The sequence below is a fragment of the Glycine soja genome, chromosome 9 (assembly GCF_004193775.1).
Source record: "Glycine soja cultivar W05 chromosome 9, ASM419377v2, whole genome shotgun sequence".
Classification (NCBI taxonomy): domain Eukaryota; kingdom Viridiplantae; phylum Streptophyta; class Magnoliopsida; order Fabales; family Fabaceae; genus Glycine; species Glycine soja.
Genome location: NC_041010.1, coordinates 12,915,809 through 12,942,302, shown reverse-complemented (window position 1 = coordinate 12,942,302; position 26,494 = coordinate 12,915,809). Strand labels below are relative to the sequence as shown.

General features: G+C 32.7%; 2 protein-coding genes across 7 annotated transcripts; both read left to right on the top strand.

The window, feature by feature from the left end:
• Positions 1-15,065: 15,065 nt before the first annotated feature.
• Positions 15,066-19,613, top strand: LOC114366823 (uncharacterized methyltransferase At2g41040, chloroplastic-like). 6 transcript variants are annotated; one of them, XM_028323824.1, is made up of 8 exons: positions 15,066-15,399; positions 16,398-16,498; positions 16,624-16,749; positions 17,076-17,157; positions 17,351-17,544; positions 17,670-17,781; positions 18,868-18,972; positions 19,223-19,613. In XM_028323824.1, the coding sequence occupies exons 1-8, from the start codon at positions 15,193-15,195 to the stop codon at positions 19,349-19,351; spliced, it is 1,056 nt and encodes a 351-aa protein (XP_028179625.1). In that variant the 5' UTR covers positions 15,066-15,192; the 3' UTR covers positions 19,352-19,613. The 6 variants fall into 6 exon arrangements, with proteins under 6 accessions (XP_028179625.1, XP_028179624.1, XP_028179623.1 ...); XM_028323823.1 differs by having other exon boundaries at positions 16,609-16,749; positions 17,079-17,157; XM_028323822.1 differs by having other exon boundaries at positions 15,068-15,399; positions 16,609-16,749.
• Positions 19,614-20,464: 851 nt separating this feature from the next.
• On the top strand, positions 20,465-25,039 carry LOC114367155 (probable flavin-containing monooxygenase 1). Its single transcript, XM_028324263.1, has 5 exons — positions 20,465-21,076; positions 21,673-21,910; positions 22,043-22,218; positions 22,719-23,077; positions 24,654-25,039. Exons 1-5 carry the CDS (start codon positions 20,639-20,641, stop codon positions 25,003-25,005), a joined length of 1,563 nt encoding a protein of 520 aa, XP_028180064.1. The 5' UTR covers positions 20,465-20,638; the 3' UTR covers positions 25,006-25,039.
• The last annotated feature ends 1,455 nt before the right edge of the window (positions 25,040-26,494 follow it).

Genomic DNA, 26,494 nt, shown 5'->3' with positions numbered 1-26,494 from the left:
TAGAGTATATCTTTGTTGCATAAGTGACTTAAACACAATTGTTAACTCCTCCTTATGAGGGGAAATCTCTTCAACTTGAACAATATTGAGTAACTTGACCTTAGAGTCCATCTCTACTTGGTTGCGCAATGATACATTAGTAGAAACATGGTCTTGAACCAAGACTACAAAATCATCTAGGTTGCCACCTATATCACCACAACAATGAAGTAGCCCATTCATTATTTCAATAAAATTCATAAATTGAAAATTTCCAAATGGCCGAGAAAGGATATTATCATCAAATGTCTGCATCATATACCACAGTCCATCTCTAAGTCCAAAACAAGAAATCCAATTATCTTCACTAAAAGCATATGAAGGTTGAAATGATCAGAATGTCATAAGGAAGGGGGTTGAATTGTGATTTTGCCAACTTTTCCTATGACTTTAACCTTTCTGAACTTTTACTCAATTTGTGCTCCGAAAGTCTTGACATATGTAGGTTCAAGCACTTAGATAGCCAAGATTTCTAAATGGTTAGTCACAACATTCATTTTTAAATGTTTAATATAATAATGTGAACCTAATGTCAATGCACATTTGCACATGTTCAAAAGTCCATTACTTAAATAAATGTATCTGTTAGTTGTTATCAAAAACATGTATTATGTAATGATGATTTAGCAGTCAAAAATTTGTTTTACAGATGTAGTACTCAGAATGTTGTATTCAGAAAGCTACTGTTCAGAATGTTATTTCCAACTTTTCATGCAAAAAATTGTTTTCATATTTTTTGAAAGCTTTCATACTTTGATGCATATGATTGAACTAGTTAAAAACAAATATTGTATCACAAAGATGATTTAGTTCAGATATGTCATTTAACGAAAAAAATTATGCTTATTATGAAAATATTCTTTTAGTATGCATTTTTATGAAAGTCATTATGATGCTTAGAAAATTCTAATGCAGATGAAATATATATGAGAACATGTAACATATTGTAAAAAGGAAAGGAAGAAAGGATTCAACACAAAGATTTTTATATTGGTTTATCCCAAACTTGGGCTACGTTCAGTTCTCACCCTACTAGATGAGATTTTATGTTAACACAACCAACAACATTTTGGAGCAACCAATTGCTGGATTTTTACAACTGCCAACACCCTTGCTGGTCTTTCATTGCTAACCCTATGTTAGACTTTCCTTACCAGCCACCTACTGGACTTTCAACATTTCCTCCCTACAACACCACACTTGGTCTTGGCTTGGACATCACCCACTAACTACGACACCCACTTGATCATGGGAGAGACAAACCTACATATATACACATTACAAGCTGGGAGAAGGTGTTTGAGGGCTTTTCAGAGCTTTAAAACACTCATTAGGGGTGAATCTTCTTTGAAGCTCTAAGCTGTATGCACTCCTACTGCAACAATTTTGAGCTCAAAACGCATCTTGAGTAGGGAGAGGAGTTAAGTCTTGTTTGTACACAGTTTAGGTTGTCTTGTACCTTTTCTCTCATGATTTACAACTGTTTTTTTTTCTTTTATAAGCCTCACATGTCAAACTAGTTATTATCTAGTTGTTATGAAAACCGGGTGATTTCTTTTTGAACTAGACATACTGCTTTTAACTTTATAGTTGTCTCAGTCCATTCTAATGTTGCAATTCTAATGATAAAATTTTGAGCATCTTTTTTATGGCCTCTTAGAAATACATTATGATGTTGCTGAGGAATGACCTATTATGATGTAGGTTCCTTCTGATGAAGATAACATGATATGACATTGTAGATAACTCAGCTTCCTCAATCCAAACACTTTATCACAACACCAATCATTCTAAAGTATCCATTTTGAGGTTCTCATTTTGAGGAACCTTTCTAATGAGCATTTTGAAGTAACAAAAAAATAACCATTATGATATTAGTTGAGAAAGGATCCATACTTGAAGTAGATCCTTTTGATGAAGATAAAATGATATACCTTTCTAAAGTATTACAGATTCATAAACACTAAGTGAAAGTTTAGTTGTTGGTGTATTGGTGTTTTGTCCAAGGTTAGACTATGTGGTATCTTCAGTCTTGTATTCTAATGCTTCTCATTAGTTCTTCTCAAGGAAAGATTCAAGTTTCAACATATTTGCATCTCCTTATGCAGTTAGCTTTCACTTTTTGATGTTCCCTTATTGTATGTGGCAACATATGGAAAGTGAAGTGTTGTCAACTTTAGTCTTATGGTGTGCCCTCTGTATATGTGGCATTATATGGGAGATCTAATTTAGTCCTTGTGGTGCATTCTGAGCAATTCTGAACCATTATGATGTTCAGTTCTTCAAAGTCAAGATATTCATCATTTTGATGTAGACTCTGATGAGCTTCATTCTGATGTTGTTTGCTCTTTGTAGCCTTTGATAATTTTCTATGTAAGGCCTTCTTGATGTCTTTGGGATATGGTAAGATTGAGATCTTTAGAGGGAAGCACTGATTTCATCAATAGATGGGCTTCTTTCAAATCTTCTGAAGCTTCGCACTTGAAAGTATAATTAAGACATCCATTCTAAGCTTGTTTTGAACTCATCAGAACACTTGTTATGTTCTACTCTTTGTATATGTATCATTTGCATATATGTTGGCTTGCATAGCTTTTCTGCATATCATGTTTACTTTTGATTGAATTGTTTGATATAGATGGAAAATCACTGTATATTCTTTTTATAGAAAGACTTTGATGAGATGACATGACAAGCTTGTATTGTGTGAGCTTGTTGTAGCATGTTATGTTTGCTGTTATTTTTTAATTCTTTGACCCTTTGAATGGCCAAACTGGATTTTGATGTCTTCATGAGAGTTGTAGAGAATTATATCCTTGACATTTAGGTACTGGTCTTATGTCATTTGGACCAATAACACATAATAAATCTTCAAAGCATTGCACTTACGTTATATTGTAAGGATAAAATAACATCTTTATCTTCATGATCAGTTTCTTCCAAGATCCAAACCTTATTAGCCCCTAACTTCTTCATGAAAGATGTATATCTTTTTCTTAGATTTCCACATCAATTGAGATAATATCAAATACACTTTTGTAGCTTAAGCAGTCTACTAATTACTACTACACACATATCAAGTTGTCTAGGCAAACCAACGTCTGCAACTTTAGGCTTAATTTTATCCATGATCAAGGTTGTATAAGACCACGACTTGTTCATACAAATTGAAGATCTTTCTTTAAGCTTTTCAAATCCACCAAGAACAACTCAATTGCATTTCTGGAACTCCAAATACAATGTCCAACAATGATATTATAAGATTCCAACTCAACATTTACAGATGTAGAAATAACAACATGCAATGAACAATTATAGAAATTTAACATAAAGTACCTCTCATCCAACTTCCTCTTTGGATGTGCAAAATCATTAAATGAAGCATTTTGTTGAGGCATTAGATTTGGATTTTGTTAAGCATGTGCCAAATGTGTTCACAAGTGTTTCATTTGCTACCCAACCCGTGTCATCAAATAGTTGGTAGACATTAACTACCCAATCAACCAATAGTGTGAAGTATACTTCTAGTTGCTTGCAGGATCACATGGAACAAACATAAAAGTGGGGATTTGCATTACACAAAAAATGAATTTGATTGTGGCTTTGTTGAATTGTCTACATTCTTACATTGTGTGCTTTGAATTTTTGGTATTGGAATGGGGAAATGAATTAATTTCTGAGAATGATAATGCTAAATTTGGTTTCAAGGCACTAGGGGTAGCAATTGGAGAAAGGTTATGCATCTTTGAATTTGTTTGAGTCATGCAACATAAGGCTTCATCCAAATTAGAATATGTAAATGAAAACAAAGTGACCTCTTCACTTCTTTTATCTATTGTTGCTACAACAGAGTAATGTGCGTATTGTTGATAGCCATCCGAGGGTGCAAAGTGAATCTTCAAGGGCTAGAAGGAAATAGTGCCATGAGTGGATCTGATCGTTCCTAGACACCTGTTGATACCACACAAGTGTTGCACCATCCAAATAAAATGAATATATTGAGATGCAGTCCTCTTTGGGTGTATCATAATTGTTGAAAAATTGTGAGACCTCGAAGATCCAACTGTGAGGATCCTCACCTTCAAAACATGGCACATGCATCTTTTAGAGATGTTTATGTGAAGGAGTGAGAGTGTGCATCAAAGGAGTGATACTATGTAACGAGATTGGAAAACATCATTCTAGAGCTGCTACGTGATTGACCATCTTGTCCAGTTTATCGGAAAAATTCGACTACAAATGGGTCATAAGTTGAATGAGCTCAACAAACCTATTAGTGCTTCATTTACACATAGTTTCACTTACATAAACAATTGTCTTCTTGGTTCCTTTTTGTGCTCCACCAATAACATGTGCCCCCTCCTTTCAAATAGGTATATCTTTTTGAAGTGTGAAACTTTGCTTTATCTACTTATTTGTAAGAGTTATTTGATAACATAGATGCATGTCTCAGCTCCATGGTAGAATTGTTTGTAGGGATTGAAACTATGTAGAGGGAAGAAATAGTCTTTAAACGATTAATAGGGGGCACTTGGATGTTAACTAATAATGCATGACCCTTGTGCAACGTAGTTGGTGCTATATTTTTGTTCTCAAGATTTTTTTCTTGTAGTTCTAGACTACTAGTGATAGCTTTCGCCATTATTTTTATTTTACAATTTTTTTTCTTTATGTTTTTTCCTTTTGTCAAATGCATGACTATCTATTTCCATATTGTTACTGTACATGAAGAAGGTAATGCATCGGAATAAGAAACAATTTCTTCCAAAGATAAAAGAAAGCAGTCAATTGATGTTATCTTTTGGATTAGCTAATTTTTTTTAGTAAATAACACTCATACCTTTTATGTTTTTCTCAAATTATATTCAATACTCCTTTTTCTTTACATTACTTTTACCCCTTTTCTATTAACATCGTCACCTAACGTCAATTGAAATATGTGAGTAGTCGAAATTACCCTAACATCTTTGTTACACTTGTACCCTTGTGTTTTTTTTCTCAAATTGCATCCTATACCCCTCCCTTTTTTACATTACTTTTATCCCCATTTTGTTAACGTTGTTAACTAACGTCAATTGAAATATGTGAGCAGACCAAATTGTCCTAATATTTTTGTTAAATACTCAATAACAAATTAAGAATTAACTCTGTGAATGGACCTTTCTTAAGGTAATAATAGTTTTTCTTTAAATATTTGACTCTTACTTTCATTGTTGCTAACATTTGAAGAAGATGCAGCTCTTGATTGAGACATTATATCAAAGGCCTAACCATCAAAAATAAATATTTCAAAGAAAGATGTTAAAAACAGAAATGCAGGAGCAAAACACTAAAATTTGAAGCAAAGGACCATATTCAATCAATAGGCATTACTAAGAGCACGTCCAACAAAAATGCAGCAACCAATGTTCTAGTTGTGTTACTTTGATAGGAAATACTAAAATAGATGAAGTCTTATAGTATTGTTCTATAAAGTCATAAATTGAGGATTTTGATTGAATGTAGTCTAGCAGTAACCATGCTTCTTTTATACAAGCTTCTATGAGTGGAAGTAGACATTGTGATGAGTCTAATTCTCTATTGGTTCCAGTGATGAGACGTAATAAAAATAGTGGTTTGTGAGCTATTATTAAACTTGTTTTGTTTTCTAACAAAGTACCATTCTTATTTATTTGTTATGTATACACTGTTTTTATTTTATTTTCATTTTGTTGATATATCAATGATTTGATGCTCCCAGACTAGCACAATTAACTTAGCCTTCCTACTTGTATTTTATTTTATTTTTTAAATCTCACAAATTTTGAATACATGGATGGATCGTACTTGTGGCCTGCCTTGTACATCAATGATTGTGATCCACTACTCAATTTGTAATAGATTTCAATTCATATGAATTTGCATGCAGGAACAAGGGAATACTATTCATGGCTATTCATCATAATAGGCCTCTTTCAGACTAGGTTCTTGAGGTTGGTTTGCCCACCCTCCCCTTTTTCTGCACGCGTTTTTAGTGTGTCTATAACTCTACAAATAGTTATGAGTTTATAGCAAGTCTCTTATTCAATTACAATCTTCCAGATTAATTACCTGAGTTGTAATAATACCTACTTTACATGTTGTGTTTCATTAACAATTAAATGATGTATTTTGATATTTGCCTTTTGTGTTGGGATTCTGAGTTTCTGGATGATACACTTTCTATTTTGGTACAAATATCGTTAATGTTGAAAATTCAACCCATAGTTTGTACATAAGTTAATTTTAATTTTAACTTATGAATAAGTTGATTTTATTTTTACGTTACTTTCTACCAACTTTGAGTGTGATCAATCAATTTACTAAGTTGTTGATCACGGTATGCTAATGAATTTAGGATATGAATCCTATAACTTCGACATTAGAATTTTCACTTTTAGAGTGACAATAAGGAATTTGATAGTTTCAAATTTAAATTGTAATGTGTGATGGAATATAAGTTGGAATTGAGGGATACATTAAGTTTACATTAGTTTCCTTTGATTAACTTTGTTGTGTTAATTTCAGATACACTTGTTACTGCTGGTGTGCTAATGGTTGGCTTAATCAGTCTTAGATAAGGTAGTTCTCAGTTAGGCTAGAAGTTAATGATGATTCGTACCAAACCAAGTAGAGAAAGAGAGAGAGAAAAATATATTTAAGAGACTATAATGTCACCTTATATTTTGTTATTTTGTTTTTCATTATGAGATTTTTGAAATATGAACATTGGTTAAAAAATTACTAATATATAAAAAGTTTTTAAAAAGATATTAACAAAAAGGACTTTGTTGTTTCCATGTTTTATAAGATAGTGATTTTTTTTTAGATAATGAGATAATGATTTGAATTGTTAGAATTGTTATTTTTATATTTTAAATATTGACATTTAGATGGGTAGTAATAGTGTGTGGACTTAAGAGGAGGAGTAATTAATTACAAGTGTGTGGATTAGTCAGAATTACATCAAACAATTCACACCCTAATTTATCTTGACAATTTTTTTCATTGATCTTTCTATTTATTGAAACATAACACTTCATTTCATTTTCTCTTTTCTATTCTATACTTCTTAAAATTTCCAGTGAGTTTGGTTCGTTGTTGTTTCAATGAGTTGTTTAGATTCATTGTGTGAAACCCCAACTTGGTTTCTACTATTGCCAAGTCAGGTTCATTGCGTTGTTTGTTAATGTTTAAGCACTTGTTTGTTCATAATATATTTATTTTCTGCTTCATTGATTGAGAAATCAAATTAAGATAGATAATAGATATGCTTAATTAGATTTATGTGTGTCATGCTCGTTTTCTACTTACATGCCTTCACTATTTTGTTTGATATAGTTGCTAATATTCCTTGTAGAATTGTTATTCAATCTAATATATGAAAACATGCTAAATAATACTATAGTATTCTTAACCAATGATATTTTGAGAACTCTTAAATAAGAGTTGATATTTTGGTTATTGATATAGATACTTTAGCTGTTAGTTTTGTCATATCTAACCTATTTGTTTTTAACATTTTTCACATAGGAAATTGGTTTGAATATTCATAATGTGGAGTCCTTTATTTTGAATGGTGCTTGGATGTACGATAGGTTTGATAGTGGTATAAGAGGCTTGAAAACTTCTTTTGTAAGGGGGGTTGATGAGTTTGTAGACAAAGCTCGACAAAACATATATATTATATAGGTATTGGAGGGATCAAATGCCCATGCCTTAAATGCAATTGTTGTGCCATTCTGAGGGATCAGATGGTGAAGGTTCACCTTTACAAAGTTGGCTTCAAACCTAATTATTGGATTTGGATTGATGACGGTGAAGAGACGTCACATGTTGATTTACTTGTTGAAGATAATTGTATGGGAGTTTTAAGCAGTGGAGCAGATGTGACTCAAGTGGAATAATTTATGTCAATGCAAGACATGGTGCCTGATGCTCTTGGGCAACATGAGTTAGTTGATTCACCCGAGTTAAACAACATGGAAGAGCCTTCAAATGAAAAAACCTAGATATTTTATAATATGTTGACAGAGTCAAATAAGTTGTTGTTTAAAGGGGCCAAAGACTCTAAATTATCAATATGTGTGAGGCTTTTAGCTTGCAAGTCCAATTGGAATGTTCCTGATCAGTGCTTAGAGTTTATTATACAAATGTTTTTGGACATAACATCTATAAATGGGAGTTTGCCAAAAATTTATGATGATGCCAAGAGATTGGTATTGGAGTTGGGATTGGAGGCTAAGAGGATTGATTGATCTGTGGATGGTTGTATGCTCTTTTATGACAATAAATATGGGAAAAATAATGGAGCATTAGTTGAATGCAATTTTGTTAAAAGTCAATGTATCATGACTGCAACACTGGATCAAGTAACAAAAAACAAGTTCTAGTTAAGGCAATGTTCTATTTGCCTATAATTCCTTAGCTACACAGAATGTTTGCATCAATGCAAACTGCAGGACAAATGACATGGAACCACCAAAACAGAAGAAGTTTTTAAATGTTATGTCATCCATCTAATGGCAAAGCTTGGAAGCACTTTGATCAAGTACATCTTGTTTTTGTTGTTGATCCACAAACCGTATGACTTGGTTTATGCTCTAATGAATTTAATCTGTATATCTAAGCATCATCTTCACCTTATTCTTGTTGGCTCGTAATTATTACACCACACAAGCTTCCTCTTAAAATGTGCATGTCTAAAGCTTATATGTTTTTTAGTTGCCTTGTACCAAGCTCACCTAATCCAAAGGTCGGTATTGATGTTTATCTAGAGCCTTTGATTGATGATTTGGAGAAGTTATGGAGTCGTGTTTTGACACATGATGTGTCAAGGAAGCAAAATTTGATGAGGACTATTAATGACTTCCCTACTTATGACATGTTGTCTGGTTGTGGAACTCATGATAAATTTTTTTGTCCGCATTGCATGGAGCATAAGAAGTTGTTTACATTACAATATGAGAGGAAAAGTTGTTCATTTGACTCGCATCGTAGGTTCTTACCCAGCATTCATCCATTTAGGACTAACAAAAAACCTTTAGAAAAGGGGAAGAAGAATATGATGAGCTACCACCTAGGTTGACACCTAATCAAGTGTAGCATAGAGTAAGGAATTTGCCAAAAGTTACAAAAAATGGTGTTAAAACAATAGAAGGACATGGGGAGTGGCATAACTGGGCAAAAAGAAGTATCTTTTGGGATCTTTCGTATTGGAAAAGATAATTTGTTGTTTCACAATCTTGATGTTATGCACATAGAGAAAAAAAAATTGACAACATATTCAACATTGTGATGAATGTGAGTGACAACACAAAAGACAATGAGAAGGCAAGGAAGGATCTAACTTTGTATTGTAGGCGATTAGACTTGTTGTTGGAGCCACTAGGTAATGGAAAGATGTTAAAGCCAAAGGAAAAATACACTTTAACTGCAGAGGAAGCAAAGTTAGTTTGTTCTTGGATAAAAGAACTAAAGATGCCCGATGGTTATTCTTCTAACTTAGCAAGATGTGCTGATGTTCACAAGGAAAGGATGCATGGGATGAAAAGTCATGATTGTCATGTATTCACGAAGTGCTTACTTCCCATTGCCTTTAGTTCCTTGTTGATGCATGTTTTAAATCCACTTATTAAAGTTTTTCATTTCTTCAAAGATTTATCTTCTACAATGTTGAGGGAGAATGACCTAGCTAGGATAGAGGAGAACATTCCATTAATTATTTGCAAATTTGGAAGAATATTTCCTCTTGGATTTTTTTATTCAATAGAGCATCTTCCTATTCATCTTGCATATGAAGCAAGACTTTTGTGTGAGAGGCATTCTTCCACTTCTGGTCTAATTTCTTCTTGTCAATTTCAACCTCTCTGTTGTGCACTAAGAAATTTCGAAAGTTTCCTTATAGTACGCCAAATGCACATTTTTACGGGTTCATCTTCAAGCCATATTCTCGTGCTCAAACATTGTCTTGAGATCAGACAAATAACCCGAATAAATAGGGAAAAACTTCACAACTACATCATTAATATACACCAGCTCCACGATGTTGGCAATAAAGTAATAAAAGATAAGGTTCATTGTTTGCTGGTAGGTAACTATAGTGTTATTCAGACCAAAGGGCATCACTTGCTAGCAGATAGTCCATCAACAGCACTCGAACAACAGAACATTGTTTTTGCCTCATCCTCTTTGGAGATGAAAAAGGTTATATCCTAAGAGACTGTCCATGAATGAAAGAATTGATTGCCTATAAGCTCTATCCACTAACAAATCAATGATTGGGATTTGGTTCTCGTCTTTTGGTGGGGCAACATTGAGATTTTAAAAATGCATTCTTTCCCCTAGCCTTTGCTCTGGGCTTTTGGTGGATCTATCCATTTGAAAGGTACTAAAAATATCACCATATTTTATTTGAGTTTCATTTATTATACTTCTCAATCATCATCTAGTTAATTAATTTTGTAGATTCATGGGCATTTCTAAACGATCGATGAAAAATAAAGCTAGGGTTAAAGGATCAATTTGTGTGGCTTACTTCCATCATGAGAAAACTCTTTTGTTCTCATTATTTCAAAAACTTCATGTTATCACCGAGGATTACTAGAAACGAAATGGATACATCAAGTGAAAGGCATCCACCAATGTTATCAATTTTCAACCAACCTGGTCGTCATTCTGGCAAAGAGTTGACCCACTGGTTAATTGATAAACAACACAAATCAGCCCATGTTCATGTGTTGATAAATTACATTGAAGTTAAACCTTACCTTTAGTAAGTATATGAGAACTGACATTTTCATTATTGTTCACAATGTAACTTACATTATTCTCTTAAATTCACCCTTCGAGTGATATATTTGGGCAATTCATTCATGCAAACCCAGTAGCATGCTTCCACTCGTATACATGTTGATTTTCCTACCTGATTCAAGGAACAAGTATGTATCTAACAATTTATTTTAATTTTCCATTATATATACATTAAATAAAGTATAACTCTTCATGTTTCTTACATGCGTAGGCTCACAACGATCCTTTAAATGAAAGAAACTAACACTTAAGGGATTTATCAAAAAAGCCTTTTAGATGTGTTAAAGAATGGCACACATACTTTGCCAATGGGTACAAGTTCAAAACTCATGCATGGTGCAAGGGCCAAAAAACATAAATAGTGGGGTTTATGTAAAGGGTCTTATAGAAGGAGGTGATGATAATTTCTATGGGATCATTCAACACATATATGAGCTTGAGTACAATACTTTAAGCTATCATAAGAAAGTGGTGGTATTTTATTGTGATTGCTTTGATCCATCAAGAAAAGGTACAAGAGTGGATTCAAAATATAATGTTGTGGATATTTGAATGGATGCAAGATATGAACAATTTGATCCATTTATCATTGTGAATAATTTAAGGCAAGTGTATTATGTCTCGTATCGTGCTACAACAATGGACAAACGTGGTTGGTGTGTTATAATCAAAACAAAGCCAAGGGGTGTCATAGAATCTGATGATGTGGAAGAAGATGAGCTTGTTAGGTATGGATGATCATGCTTTCATCCATCCTAGATTTTGATGTATAACATAAGTATAAATTATTGATATTCTAATGAGTTTTTGACAAGTGGACAAAATTATTATGTTAAAGGAATATCACCCACAACTATAGAGAGGATGCTCTGTTTCAACCTAGCGTCCAAAATGCTATATTCAGTGAGTGTCCACTCTTGTGCATAACAACACAACATATTGTTATAAGGTAAATTCTTGTGTCCAGTCTCAAGGACTAAGTATCATGGAAAAGGAAAGTGCATATGTATTGTTTTATGCAAATCCCATTTGTCTTTATTACGTTTGAAAAACTAACATTTGAATTCAAGAAAAAGACAACATAGAAGAGACTAGAAGACCTCCGAGGAATATGCCCTGGAAGGTTGCTTTCACAAAGGTCAAAAAGCACATGACGTTGTCTATACTTCCTATAAATCCTCGCCCTTCAGAGCTTGACACATTGAACAATTCCTCTATGTGAGACAATGGTCCTTTCAAGATAACGACACAAATCCCACAACGGATATCTCACTGAAGTCCATAAAAGGATGTCTCCCTCAATGAAGCAAAATGCTGGAAAACGATAAAAAGAAAGATAAAGAACGCAAGAGGCGAAACTCTGATATAAACAATATATGTTCTACACTGTTATTATTCTTTAAAAAGCAAAGTAGTTTGTATTTATGCTTAATTGTATATTCGTTCTCTGAGTGTTAAGAATACTTGTATTCAATCAAACATTTGTTTGTGAATGTCAGGAGTGGCTTAGTGTTAAAAAATACTTGGGGTTCTTAGATTCAATGAAAGTCTAAGAAGACATCAGAAGTGGTGTTAAGAAATAATTGTAAAGCAAGGAGTGGCGGGTTATAATACTTGTTTGTAATTAGTCATTGATTAGTGGAACCCTTTACTAGTGAGTAAAGAAGAACTGGACGTAGCTCAGGTTGAGCGAACCAGTATTAACCAAGGGTTTCTACTTTTCTCCATATTGTTTTATCAAGTGTTATTATTACTTTTTTTAACACCACTTTACAACAAGTGCTTATTTGAAAAATTGTTTTAAGAAACTTTTATTTGTAACTAGAGGATCACTCTTTCCTTTTTGGTCTTTTTATTCTCAGTGGACGACCAGTGTTTGTCTTTGTATTATTCATACTATCCTTGTTATTGCAAAAAGTTTTTATCTTTGATAAATACACTATTCAGAGCTTGGCCTTAAAGGTTGAGTATTTGACAATACTAAGAAAAAGATCCCATATATATCAAAGATGTGAAAGAAGGATTTGTCACAAACAAATCACCTCTATTAAGAGGGTTAAAGTACAACTACTGGAAGGAGAGTATGATGGCCCATTTTGAATCCATTCATATAGATTTATGGTATGTGGTGGAAAATGAAAATTACATACCATACGACAATCAGCTAAATGAGATCCCTAAAAGCTAGTGGATGAAGCAACAAAAGCTCATATTCTTGCTAAACTCCAAGGCTAAGAATGCGATGTTGTGTGCTCTTTTAGAAGAGGAGTACACAAAGGTACACAACTTTAGGAGTGCCAAACAAATGTGGGACACCTTAGCTATAACATACGAGGGTACCTCATAGGTAAAGAGGAACAAACTCAGTCTCCTCACACATAAGTATAAGCTCTTCTCCATGGAAGAAAACAAAGACATACAATGTATGTTCGGATGTTTTCAAACCATTCTTCATGAACTAAGATCCTTAGGTAGAACTTATAATAATTATGACCACATTGAAAAAATTCTAAGAAGTCTATCTAGGAAATAGAGACTGTAGGTAACAGTGCTGAGAGCATTAAAGAATCTTGAGTCTATGTCTCTTGAGAAACTTGTTGGTACCCTCAAGGTTCATGAACAAGAGCTCCAGCAAGGCAAAGGTCTTAGAAGAGAAAAATCTTTGGCTCTTAGTAGTCAAAAGAACAAGAAAGAACCATCGTCTTGAAAACAAGTATAGAGAAGCTCCTCTAAAGCGCTTAAAGTAAGTGATTCATCTAATAATGAATATGAAAAAGACTCAGATGAGGATGAGCTCGCCTTCATCTCTCGCAAAATTTGCAAGATGTGGAGAAACAAAAATAGGTCTAAGTGGACAAACTCTTCAAGAAGGATGCCCTGGGACAAGAAGGACAAAGACAAAAGCTCCATAGTCTGTTATGAGTACAAAAAGCCTCGACACTTCAAGTCGAAATGCCCATATTTGGTGAAAAGTCAAAACAAGAAGAAATTCTTTAAGACTAAAGCAAAGAAGGAGATTATGAACACGTGGGAAGATTTGGATTACACCTCGTCTAATGAAGACGATGAAGACGCAAACATATGCCTGATGGCATACACAACTTCTGAAGGATCCAAATCAGACTAGGACGATGAGGTAAATTTCGATGACCTTGAGTCTCTTAGAAAAGTCTATGATGAACTTTTATCTAACTCATGGATTCTCTCAAAAGCTTATAAAAACCTACCAAGAGATTTCAAAAATCTATCCAAAGATCCCAATTTACCTTTTATAAAATACAAATGTAACTGATGCGGACAAGAACACAACCATGCCGTTGAAGAGTACAACCATTCTCATTGAGTGAACAACTTAAAATTTGAACCTTGGAGAGAATGGGCCAATCTTGAAAATTGATGATGTTGATGGGATTTTTATGAAAAAATTGAGAACGACCTTCCTGTAGCCAACCATGGTGTTATGGAATAAGCACAACTGTTCTCCTAGGAGCATGGTGGTACTCTTCATTGAAGCACTCATCTAACGCTTTTTCAACCTTTTTATGCAAGGTTTCCACATTTTTCCACCCTTGTCCTAACTTTGTCACACTTCACAAAATTCCATGAGTTTTGCCAACAAAATCAAGTAAAATGAATTAAAAACAAGACTAAACTTATGTACAAGAACACCAAAATACTAGTTTAGTTTTATTGTTTGAATATGTTAATTTTCAACTTTGAATCTCATATGTTGGCTTTATCGGAAGTTTATTGAGTTTTGGAACTCTTGGAAAGCCATGCAAGGACTTTATTTTGCATTTTCAATGTTGCATGTCCAAGCTTAAGTAATCCCTAATATTATGGCTAAAAGCTTAACCTTAGCCTAAGTAAAATTTTGATAAAAAGATAAGAGACTAAAAATATAATATACCTACAAATTTTACATATAATTATCAAGTTAAATTAGTATTTCACATAAGTCATGTTACTACCAACTTAAATACCTTATCATCATTTAACACTAATTCTAGGTAAGGACTATAAATGTTAACTAAGAACATATAAAAAATAAGACTTAGGTTGAGAGATTAAAAATAAAATCTTAAATTAAAGAACTGAAATCATTTTTTATCTGGAAAAAAATTGTGTGGGGGAAAATCTAATTTTCCCGGTCAAAAAAGGCAAAAACCATAATCCCACCACATTTTTTTCCCTTATTTTTCTTAAATATTTTTATGGCTCCGGAGTCAAAAGTTCCTGGAGCAAGTAGGAAGAAGAAAGCGAGTGACGAGGGAAACGTTTAAACCATATATGTTTTGTTGTTTCTAGCTCCATTCTATAGCAATGGCCACGTCTGTTCTTAGTCCTCCTTTCTTTCATCCTCTGCATCAACTTCAATTCTCGAAATGCCCCCGCCTTTCTTCTAAATCCCACTTTCGCCCTCGCCTCCTCCGCTCCATATCCCAAAGAACCATTCGCGCTATCTCCGCAGTTGCCGCAGAATCAGTAAACCTCACCCTTTCCCTCTTTCCTTTTCCTCCAATCATATTCGTAATTTCCCTATTTAACGCAACACTGCCACTTACATATTCAATATAATATTTGTCATGCTCTTTTCATTTTCTTTTTTGGCTGAATATCATGCTCTTTTCATGCTATTAAACTTACCATTATAGTTGTTGTTTTTTCCTCTTAGGAACTGAGTTTAATAAGTATATGGTATGATCATGGTTTAGGGTAAATGATAATTATGGTCCTTAAAATTGTGTAAACCAATGATAATTTAGTCGTTAGGAGGAATGAAAATTCTTATTTAGTCTCTGAATGTGTAAAAAGTATAAAAGTACTGCACAAGTTAATGATAAATTGGTTCTGAATTTTATAGTTTAATGTCAAATTGATCCTAAAAAATTACAACTTAGTGTCAAATTGATCCTAAAAAATTACAACTTAGTGTCAAATTGATCTCACACAACTTATGGCAGGATGCAATTGTTGCACTTTATACATGTTAAAGGATTAAATCAGAATTTTTGTTCTTTTAGGGACTAAATTATGTTTAAGTTCAGGGAGCAAAACTGATCATTTACCCTTATGGTTTACTTTTTTTTTTTTTTTTCTAAAATACTTGAAATTATTTTATTCTGCTCTGTTGCTTGAGAGATTTCGTCACATGATGTTCGATTAGTTAGGTATGGAAGACGAGTGCAAAAATGTGCTGGTAAGTGGTACATGATTTTAAATTGTGGTCTGCAATTGCAATTGCAATCAGTAATAATACAGTTTAAAATCATAACATATACTACTAATTCGTAAGGCTAATTTCTTTTTTCTTTTGGCAGAAGTTGTATGAACAGTATAAGGCACTGCTTTTTATAAGTTGTCAATTATTTCATTTGCAAGAACTGCAAATTTTGGTACCCCAGGAAATTCGAGACCGCTATAGCCTATATGATATCTGTTTTTGCTAATATCAATTTATATTAAGACCATAAACAAAAAACTTACTTGTGTTAGGAACTTAGGAGTTTTATTAATGTTTCATTCAGGAGTTAGGTACACAGCAGGATCATGCAATTGAAGCAGACATCTTTGCTTGCCCTGTATGTTATGAACCATTGATAAGAAAAGGTCCTTCTGGCCTTAACTTGTAAGTCAGCTAGATATCATATGCATGATGGCAGGTGTAATTAGTTCTGTATGTTTTCAAAATCCTGTGTCGTACTTTTAGTAATTAACTAAATGGTTTTTGATCTTCAGACCTGCAATCTACAGGTCTGGTTTCATGTGTAAGAGATGTAAGAAGACATATTCTAGCAAAGATAGGTATCTGGATCTGACTGTAACTGCTGGATTGAGAGACTACACTGAAATTCAACCTGCTCGGACTGAGCTTTTCAGGTATGATTAGTGATATAACTCCAGTTTCATGGCATTAGACCGCCATGTGTTAATAACTCCTTGATACTATGTGATATAATGGTGTCAGGTACATATCCTTGATGAGCAATTATTATCATATGTTGCACATACCAGTTTACCAACAATATTGCGTTCTATGTCCATTTTTCCATTTGTTTTTTATTAGAGGATTTTTTTCTCTCTTATTTTTGCCATTTTTGAGTTATTGTTTTAACATGTGACATAAGTTGTATAATTCAGTTTTTGCATGCCCAATTGTTTGGGAAAGTTCTTATGTTTTCCTTCGTGTTTAACCTTGTTATTAGAAGTCCCCTGGTTTCATTCTTGTATGAAAGAGGTTGGCGTCAGAATTTCAGGCAAAGTGGCTTTCCTGGTCCTGATGAAGAGGTATGCATTTACTTGAAAAATAATATTCAGGTTTCTCGATATTTTTCCAAAGATTATTTTAGTGGACATAGCCAACTTTGTTTAATAACATATATATCACAGGATGGAAGTAGAGGCTATGTATCTTTCCTCTATTTTGCTCTGGCATTTGGCTTACCTCATAGTAATTCACTACATTTTCTTTGTTATGCAGTTCAAAATGGCTCAAGAGTACTTTGAATCTGCTGAAGGTGGACTTCTTGTTGATGTTAGCTGTGGTAGTGGTTTATTTTCCCGAAAATTCGCCAAATCTGGAACATATTCGGGAGTCATAGCACTAGATTTTTCTGAGAATATGCTTCGTCAATGTTATGATTTCATTGAGAAAGATGACACACTTTCAACAAAGTATTTTTTTCTTATCCTATACTTGATTTTGAATTTAATGTCAGTAAAGAATGAGAAATTCATTTTTTTTGTTTGTATTAGAAGACACAGATGCCCTTAATACTGTTTCCTTTCACTGTTTGCAGTAATATTGCTCTTGTAAGGGCAGATGTTTCTAGACTTCCCTTCTCATCAGGTTCGGTTGATGCTGTTCATGCTGGTGCAGCTTTGCATTGCTGGCCATCTCCCTCCAATGCTGTAAGTGCTGTGTCAGTGTGTGATGAACAGTAGTATGTTTGGATTAGGTTAACCTTTTTACCAGATTGGTGCTATTGTGTGTTCCCATGTCAATTAAAAGCACGAACCAGTCTTTTAGACAAAAAGGCTGTGTCTTCCATTCACTCTAAAAATGCATGTCGTGCTGCATTTTTACTTAATATATGTACAACTTTTTCGTAGAATTACCGTATGAGCTTCAAATAATATATTTTGCTTGGATGTTTATAAATACAAACCAGTTGCTCAATTGGTTCTTCTGAAGTAAGAAATGTTTAGTAAACAGAATATTTATCGTGTCAATGTCATAAAAGCAAGACTTCTGCTTCCAGAGATATACTAGGAGATTATAAAGAGCAAACTGACAGAAATTTCTGCTTTAAATTATTGTCCTGACTCCTGATTGAGTGTCTGAATGTAATATTTTGTTTTGAGGCAAATGCACAGAAATAAAATGGAAATTCTTCCCTCCCTGATTTTGTTTTTCAATATACGTGCCTGTAATGTGCACACAGATGCATACATGATACATGCAAAGATAAAGATGCATGTTTTGTATATTGAAAGTTGTGCATGCTTATTATAAATGACACCTGTAGCTTAAGTGCATGTTTGGTTTTAATTACGTTGTAGAAATAATAGCTTATTTTTCAAAGGCTCTCTTAGCTAAGAAAAATGAACTATTATGTTTTTTTTTCTTTTCAAAATGAATAACTGAATTCAATACATGAAAAATCTTCTAGATGAGAATTTAATTCTTGTGAATAGATGTAACATGACAAATAGTTCCTGCAGCAGACTAAAGGTGCTAGTGTTGCAGTTGTGTGCACTACTTCAAATCACTTACCCCCGTCTCCATAACCTCCTTCTATTAATATTTACCCAGAAATTCTCAAAACAATTAATCATGGGATGCCATGTCCATATTTTATGGTTTTCGCATATTTTATCATCAATGTGTTTATTGTTACCTGATCTATATTATTTGCTTGTTTGTCCATATATGTTTCTCACTAGTTAAATATTTTAATTTTCATGATGGCACACCCAATATAAACTTTTTTATAGGTTGCTGAAATCACCCGGACACTAAAAAATGGTGGAGTATTTGTTGGGAGCACTTTTCTGCGTTATAGTTCAAAAACTCCCTGGTTTTTACGCCCTTTCAGGGAGGTAAACTCTGATCATAACTATCTATGATCTTTTGTCATATATTCTGAAGTGTCAACATTTTGCATGCTGAATGTTTCATTGTGTGTGCCTTTTTGCGTGACTTACCTATTTAAGTGACTACTTGATTATCTCCTGATTTTTTTTATCAGCGATTATCTCCTGATTTTATAAATTCGATTTCTGTTTTACCATTTAATAAGTTTTCCTTAACTCCCAACTAAGTTGATTTAAAGGTTTTTTTGGTTTGTAGAGGACTCCACAAGGCTATGGCTATCTAACAGAGGAAGAGATCAAAGACCTTTGCACCTCATGTGGTCTTACCAATTACTCAAGCAAAATTCAGCAGGCTTTTATTATGTTCACAGCTCAGAAGCCATAAAACTGGGTTTGATCTATTTATAACATTGATTCTCCACTGCATTTTATCAATTCCTTCTGTATGTATGTATTGTATCACTTGTTTCATCTGTAAAGAAGAAATTGTAAATAAATGAGAAATGAAAAGGTCAAAACCAGAGTCCGGTGAGTTCGCAGGTTGTAAAATGCATCGTGTATCAGTGCCTAATAATATATCCAAATTCTGACAATTTTTGTAAAGAATATATATTTTGTTGGCTTAAATATATTTTTGGTTCTAGTAATTTAGTGGTTTTTTTTTTTTCATTTTCATTCCTGTAATTTTTTTTATTTTTATTTTTTGTTTTAGTCCTTGCAAAATGTAATTAATTTGTTTTTCTAAAGTTGTAAATATGGTTTCATGCAAGTGACTTTTCAAAACTAAAGTTTTTCTTGACATTTTGGGGGCTGCATTTCTGATATTGTCACCAAGTCCTGTAATGGATACCACTACACATTGCAGTATGTCGTCAGTGCTCATTATATTCGAATGAAATTAAATCTTATATTACCCTTCATTTAGTTGTACAATTACAAAATTAAAAAAATGGAATTAAAGAAACAATATCATTTTAGTATGATATGGTTGATAGATAATCTTGTTCTTTAAATTTGTGGTAGAAATTTAATTCTTGATAAGCGTATGAAAAAATATCTATTGGAAGAGATTCACCCCTCAAATGGACTATCTGGAGGGATTGGTCATTCGCTCGATACCGGTTTAAAAAAAACACACACACACATTAAGAAACAGTACTTTGCTTGGGGCTTGAAGCATTATTTGTGCTAGATTATTGGGTTCCTTGACCATTCGGCTTTCTATTTTTGTATTATAATCGCTGTACAGGATTTTCCATTCGATTTAAGTCTAAATCATTTATTATGTAAAATATAAATTATTCATGCTACAGACAGAAGCTGCCAAGAAAAACCGTTCTGCAAATAATTTAGGCCTTACACATTCTAATAGTACAAATTCATTTTGTTTGTGATTCGATGAGTTAGTCAATACATATATTATTTATTCTTATATTAACAATATAGTTTTTAATTGTTCCCCACCTTGCACGATTTATATAAACTAGTGATATATAACAAAACTGCACACGTCTGTTCAAAGAACATTTCTATTTTCTGAAATCGTGTTATTATATGACATCCATTTTTACTATTAATATAGTTCTAAAGCATTCGGTTCAAAATATTACAGCCCTGAATATTTGACCATTGGAGCAAAGAGTTGCTTGCAATTGTTGTCTCGGTAGCTGAAATGGAAAGAAGGGTTGCAATTATTGGGGCAGGAACAAGTGGCCTGGTTGCCTGCAAATACCTTATAGAGTTTGGATTTAATCCAATTGTCTTTGAAGTTGATGATGGTGTTGGAGGACTATGGAGACATACCATAGAGTCCACCAAGCTCCAAAATACTAAACAAACGTACCAGTTTATAGATTTTCCATGGCCTTCTTCAGTTAAAGAAGATAATCCAAGTCACAACCAAGTGCTAGATTATCTTAAATCCTATGCTGAACATTTTTCCCTCATTTCTTACATTAGATTCAACTCCAAAGTAATCAATATAGATTATGTTGGAGAGTCTAGTGAAGAAATGAAATCATGGGAATTGTGGGGTTGTAATGGCAGGCCCTTTTGCTCCAAGGGAACCTGGCATATTGTTGTGCAAGATACCAAGAATTTATCCATAGAGGTATGTATTTATAGTTTGTTTTCTTTGGTATGCTATTTTTTTTATAATCTGAGGAAGTCTTACTTTCATTTATCTATTTCTTGTTTTGTCAAGTATCTCCTTGTGGTATCTGTATCCTGTTTCTCACTAAACAAAAGTAATAACTAATTGACATCATATTTTAAAGAATTGAATATGTTTTTATTCTCTCAAATTTAGGAGTCTATCTTTTTTAGTACCTCAAATTAAAATTTGTATAATTTAGTATCTAAAATTCACAAAATGTTTTTTTGGTTTCTCATTTGGTGAAAAATCGTCAGAAATTGTATCCAAATCATCAAAAATCAGTTAGGATTTAAAAAAGCATTTCATGAATTTGAGGGATTAAAAAACACAAAATTTAATTTGGGAGGTTAAACAAAATCAGACTCCAAATTCAAGAGACTAAAAACATATTTAAGTAAATTTAAATTTTTTGAATGACTTGCAAGATGAGTTCGAGTTCCAATAATGAACAAATAAACATGTTTATTAGATTCTTTTATAATTTTCAAGGGTCACTTTTGCTTTATAGTAAATTAATAATAATTGACCAAATTGCACATTTATATGAACAGGTGCACAAGGCTGACTTTGTCATTCTTTGCATTGGGAAATATAGTGGTTTTCCAAACATTCCTGAATTCCCACCAGGAAAAGGCCCAGAAGTTTTTAATGGCAGGGTCATGCACTCCATGGACTACTCAAATTTGGACAATGAGACTGCTGCTGAATTCATCAAAAGAAAAAAGATTACAATAATAGGCTCACAGAAATCTGGTCTTGATCTAGCAGCTGAATGTGCAAATGTAAATGGTGAGAATTATTTTCTACACAAAATACAGAAGGATTTATTTGGCTTTCCTGCATCACTACCTAGTTATTAGTTATATTTCCCTCTCAAATTTCCCATTCTGATGTTTCATATTCCATTAATCACTTTTATAGGAGTCATGTATCCTTGCACAATTATTCAAAGGACCGCACACTGGATTCTTCCAGATTTTGACCTTTGGGGTGTTATTGTTGGATTCTTTTTCTTAAATCGCTTTGCGGAGCTTTTAATTCACAAGCCAGGAGAACCCTTCCTACTTGGCCTTGTGGCCACTTTACTTTCACCACTGGTAATAATAAATGACATCATTTTTAAATAAACATATTCACAAGGATTTTAAAAAAAGAAGACAATAAGAAAATAATATGAATTGAGCTTCTATATATCCTAAACTAAAATAAATTTATGTACCTCAACTTTTGGAGAAATTAAATGAGAGAATTTCTAAAAAATTAAGTACATAATTTGATTTTAATTTACCAACAATATCTATTTATTTTATATTTTTTGGAGAAAAAAAACTTAGATACCGTATCATTAGTACTATTGGTGTTGTTTTTCAATCAGATTTAAAGTTTCACCTTGATAATACATGAAACAATGAAACCAATTAAATGTTGAAAGTTTAAATTTGATTGAAAACCAATACCAACAATATCATTTCTATATTTTTATTTTCTCCTCTTATATATATATATATATATATATTTATTTATATTTCATATTGATACTTGTAGTTTAGAAGTAAACAATAATGTGTTCATATATGGCTCTATTATTAACTTTCAGAGATGGGGAATTTCTAAATTTGTTGAAACTATTCTAAAATGGAAGCTGCCATTAAAGAAGTATGGATTGGTACCTAATCACAGCTTTCTTCAAGATCTCTCCACATGTCTGCTTGGGGTGTTTCCTGATAACTTCTTTGACAAGCTAAAAGAAGGATCCATTCTTATGAAGAAATCGCAAAGCTTTAGCTTTTGTAGAGAAGGTGTAATCATTGATGGAGAAGCTAAGCCCCTAGAAACAAATATAGTAATTTTTGCCACTGGATACAAAGGTGACCAAAAAATCAAAAACATATTCAAATCTCCAATCTTTCAAAATTACATCATTGGGCCAGCAACCTCAACACTTCCTCTCTACAGGTTGGTGTGTTCTATGTTTGGCAATTTTTCTTTCGCAAACTCTTAACTTTTTTAACAGGTTGTGGAAGAAAAATGAGCCAAACAAGTTATCTAGTGTAGCTTTAAAGATGTTATTAATTAGTTATACAAATTTATTCATTTTAATTTTAGTCTTTTTAAAAGATTTTTTTATTAATTTATGATTTTATTAAATTACATGTTTAAAACGAATTTAGTCCTTATCATTAGTTTTTCTTTTGATGACAGAGCATAATTAGGTTATGTCATACATGTATAGTTTTAAAAAACTTCTTAGACTGGCTGGGAATCGGTGATGTAACCAGTCTAAGCCATTGGACTAGATGTATCATTGACATGGTTCTATGGTTGAACTAGTGAACCCCCAATAAATCAGTATGATTGAACCATTATTTATAACTTTTAAAATGTAAGTTTTAATGAAAATACAACAAAAATACACACTCAAAAGTCAAATTCAAGACTTGAAAAATATTTAGTAGATTAACTTACCACTAGACCACCATCACTAATTAATAATTAATATACTTATAACATAACTATATATATATATATTCTGTTACATATCTTGATTCATGTGGTGTAATTATTAACTCACCAGTTCAATTAATGACACATAAATCCAGTCCCTTGACCTAGTCGAGGACCAATCTAGTTTTTAAAACACTATATACATAGGTATTTTTTTTTATGTATATCCATGGGTAATTTGTTTGCAATGGTATCACTTAATTTTTTTTTTTTGGGTGAATTATGGTATTACTTATTCTAACAATAACAACTAGATGCATGTGTTGTTGCATTTCAATATACTTAGAGATCAAATAAAAAAAATTATGACAACTTAAATTAAAATTAATTTTCAGAAAATAAAAAATCAAAAAGATGTATTTAAGTCTTCATTACTATTAAAGATATATTCTCATAATTATATTATGAGTGTAATTTCTGTGTCGCTACAAAAAAAATATGTTAAAAAATTCAACTAGATATGTAACTAAATTGATATATTTTTTTTGGATCACTAATACTGGTATAAAGTAATCTTTGATTTTGATAATGAATAATTTTTGTTAAAAAATCTAATTAATCATCTATAATTGAATCTTTTTAAACATTTTTTTTCCACAAAGTTCAAACTCAATACTTTGTTTAAGGAATCCAAACTTAGCTCTATGCCATGACCAACAAATACCATGTTAGGAAACAAAATTGATATTTTGATCCCTTAACTCAATTACTAGTATCCTTATAATTCACTTCTTCCCTATACCATGAGAGAAAAAGAAAATGAAAAAACTACCATTAAAGTAGCTCAAGCAAGACTTTTGTAAATTTTGTCTGCTATGTCTGTTAATACGAACTACAAATGGAAGATTTTATTATTGTTACAAAAAATATTCTTAGTATTATTTATTAATTTTTCATACGTGTCAATTTATGATTAAATGTCAATCGAATAACCTTTTATACCTGGTAATACATAGACTATTTATTCTTGCACTATTTTATTATATAAAGATTAATTCTAAACCTTACCTATATTGTACCAATTCAGACAAATAATTCACCCTCGAATCCCACAGTTGGCAATGGTAGGATATGCCGAGGGCATATCAAATATTTTTGCCTCAGAAATGAAAAGCTTGTGGCTGGTGCATTTCTTGGATGGAAACATAGAGTTGCCTAGTATAAGAGAGATGGAAAAGGACGTGAAATTGTGGGAAGACAATATGAAGCAATATGGTGGAAAATATTATTCGAAATCATGCATTGCTAATTGTGGCATATGGTATCATGATCAATTGTGCAAAGACATGAAGCGTAACCCCAGAAGAAAGAAAGGCCTTTTTGCGGAGTTGTTTGAACCATATGGCCACGCTGATTACATGGATCTTACTCGCAAATGAAAATTTTAATGCAATTAAATTTCTTTTAAGTTTCTTTGGTTGTTGTATCTCTTTCATAACGAGAATTTGACCGTGTCTTTAAATCCTGATGGGGTGTAAATTAAAAAAAAATGTATTTCTTTAATTTTATTTATTTATTGTAATAAATAAATTAAATTAAAGAGATAAAATTATGAAACAAATGCTAGATAATTAAAAAAAAAGCAATGATAGACTTTGTTTTACTTAAAGAACCATTGAGATTTACATGTGTGCCTTCCATGCATAATTTTCTCTCATTTCTCCACTACTATTTCACTTCACTCAGGTAAAGGGGAAGGAGGTTTTGCTTTGTATGAGTGGTCTTGGATGTTAGAATTGAGAGAATCCCGTTATCTCTCCATAGGATTGCTTGTTCTTGCCATGTTTCTTTGATTCAATGTTGATTTGGGAACCTAATTACTACCACCTTAGTTTGTTTGTATTATGATATTAGTTCGAACTTTGTATGATGAATTGAGACTAAAATCACCATGTTTTGTGTCCATTATTGTCCCAGATCTACAAAATAAAACACATCAAGTCCCTAAGATTAAGTTAGCATAAACAAATAAGAGTAACTAAGAAAGCAACAAGAATTAGAGAAGCAACCAAATAAACGAAAGAAAAATAAAAGAAATGGAGATAGAAAAAGAAAATTAGAGGAAGAGAAGAAAAAAATAACACAAAAAAGAGTAATTCATTCACAAAATGAAACTACCCAAATCAATTAAAATTTCTCTTCTTTTTGATACCACACAACTACTCCCCAACACAATGCCAAAACCTTGATATGTGAAAGGGCTTTGCCTAGGGAAAACAACTCCAAGGTTGAAGGAAAGAAGCAGGTGTCATACTCTCTGATGTGTGAAAGGGCAAGGATATGGGCGAACATCGTCAGCAAGAGCTTTATGCACAAGATAGGATCCAAGGACTTTGTCTTTGACCTGCATAAGTTTGTGTTGTTCCATCTGATGAAAAACCTTCCCTTTGATTTTCCTCACACTATATTCATCAACATTATATGCAGCCTTAATCAACAAACTGCATTGGGAATATGACTTTTATCATGTGTTTGACAAAATGGATGAGGAATCCAAGCATATGATAATTGTTAAAGGCTTTATCATTGCAAAGCAGCAACAGTTTAGAAAAATCAATCTGATCAAGGCAATAAAGCTAGAGCTGAAACTAGATCAAAGAGAACCTCTTCAAGTGGACGAGGAAGCTACCAAAAGATTTAGGCAAATGAAACTTTCAAATATTACTGTTGATGAAGACAAGGCACTACAAACCTTTGGCATTGCTAATAGGATTGACAAGATTATGCAAGAGCACGCTAATAGGAAAAAACAAAGAAACAGGTTCAACAAATTGAAGCAAAAGAAGAGCTCTTAACTAAAGAGAAAAGAACCAAGAAAAAACATGAAGAAACTGCCGCATCCAATCCACCTCGTCCAGCTCCTCAAGT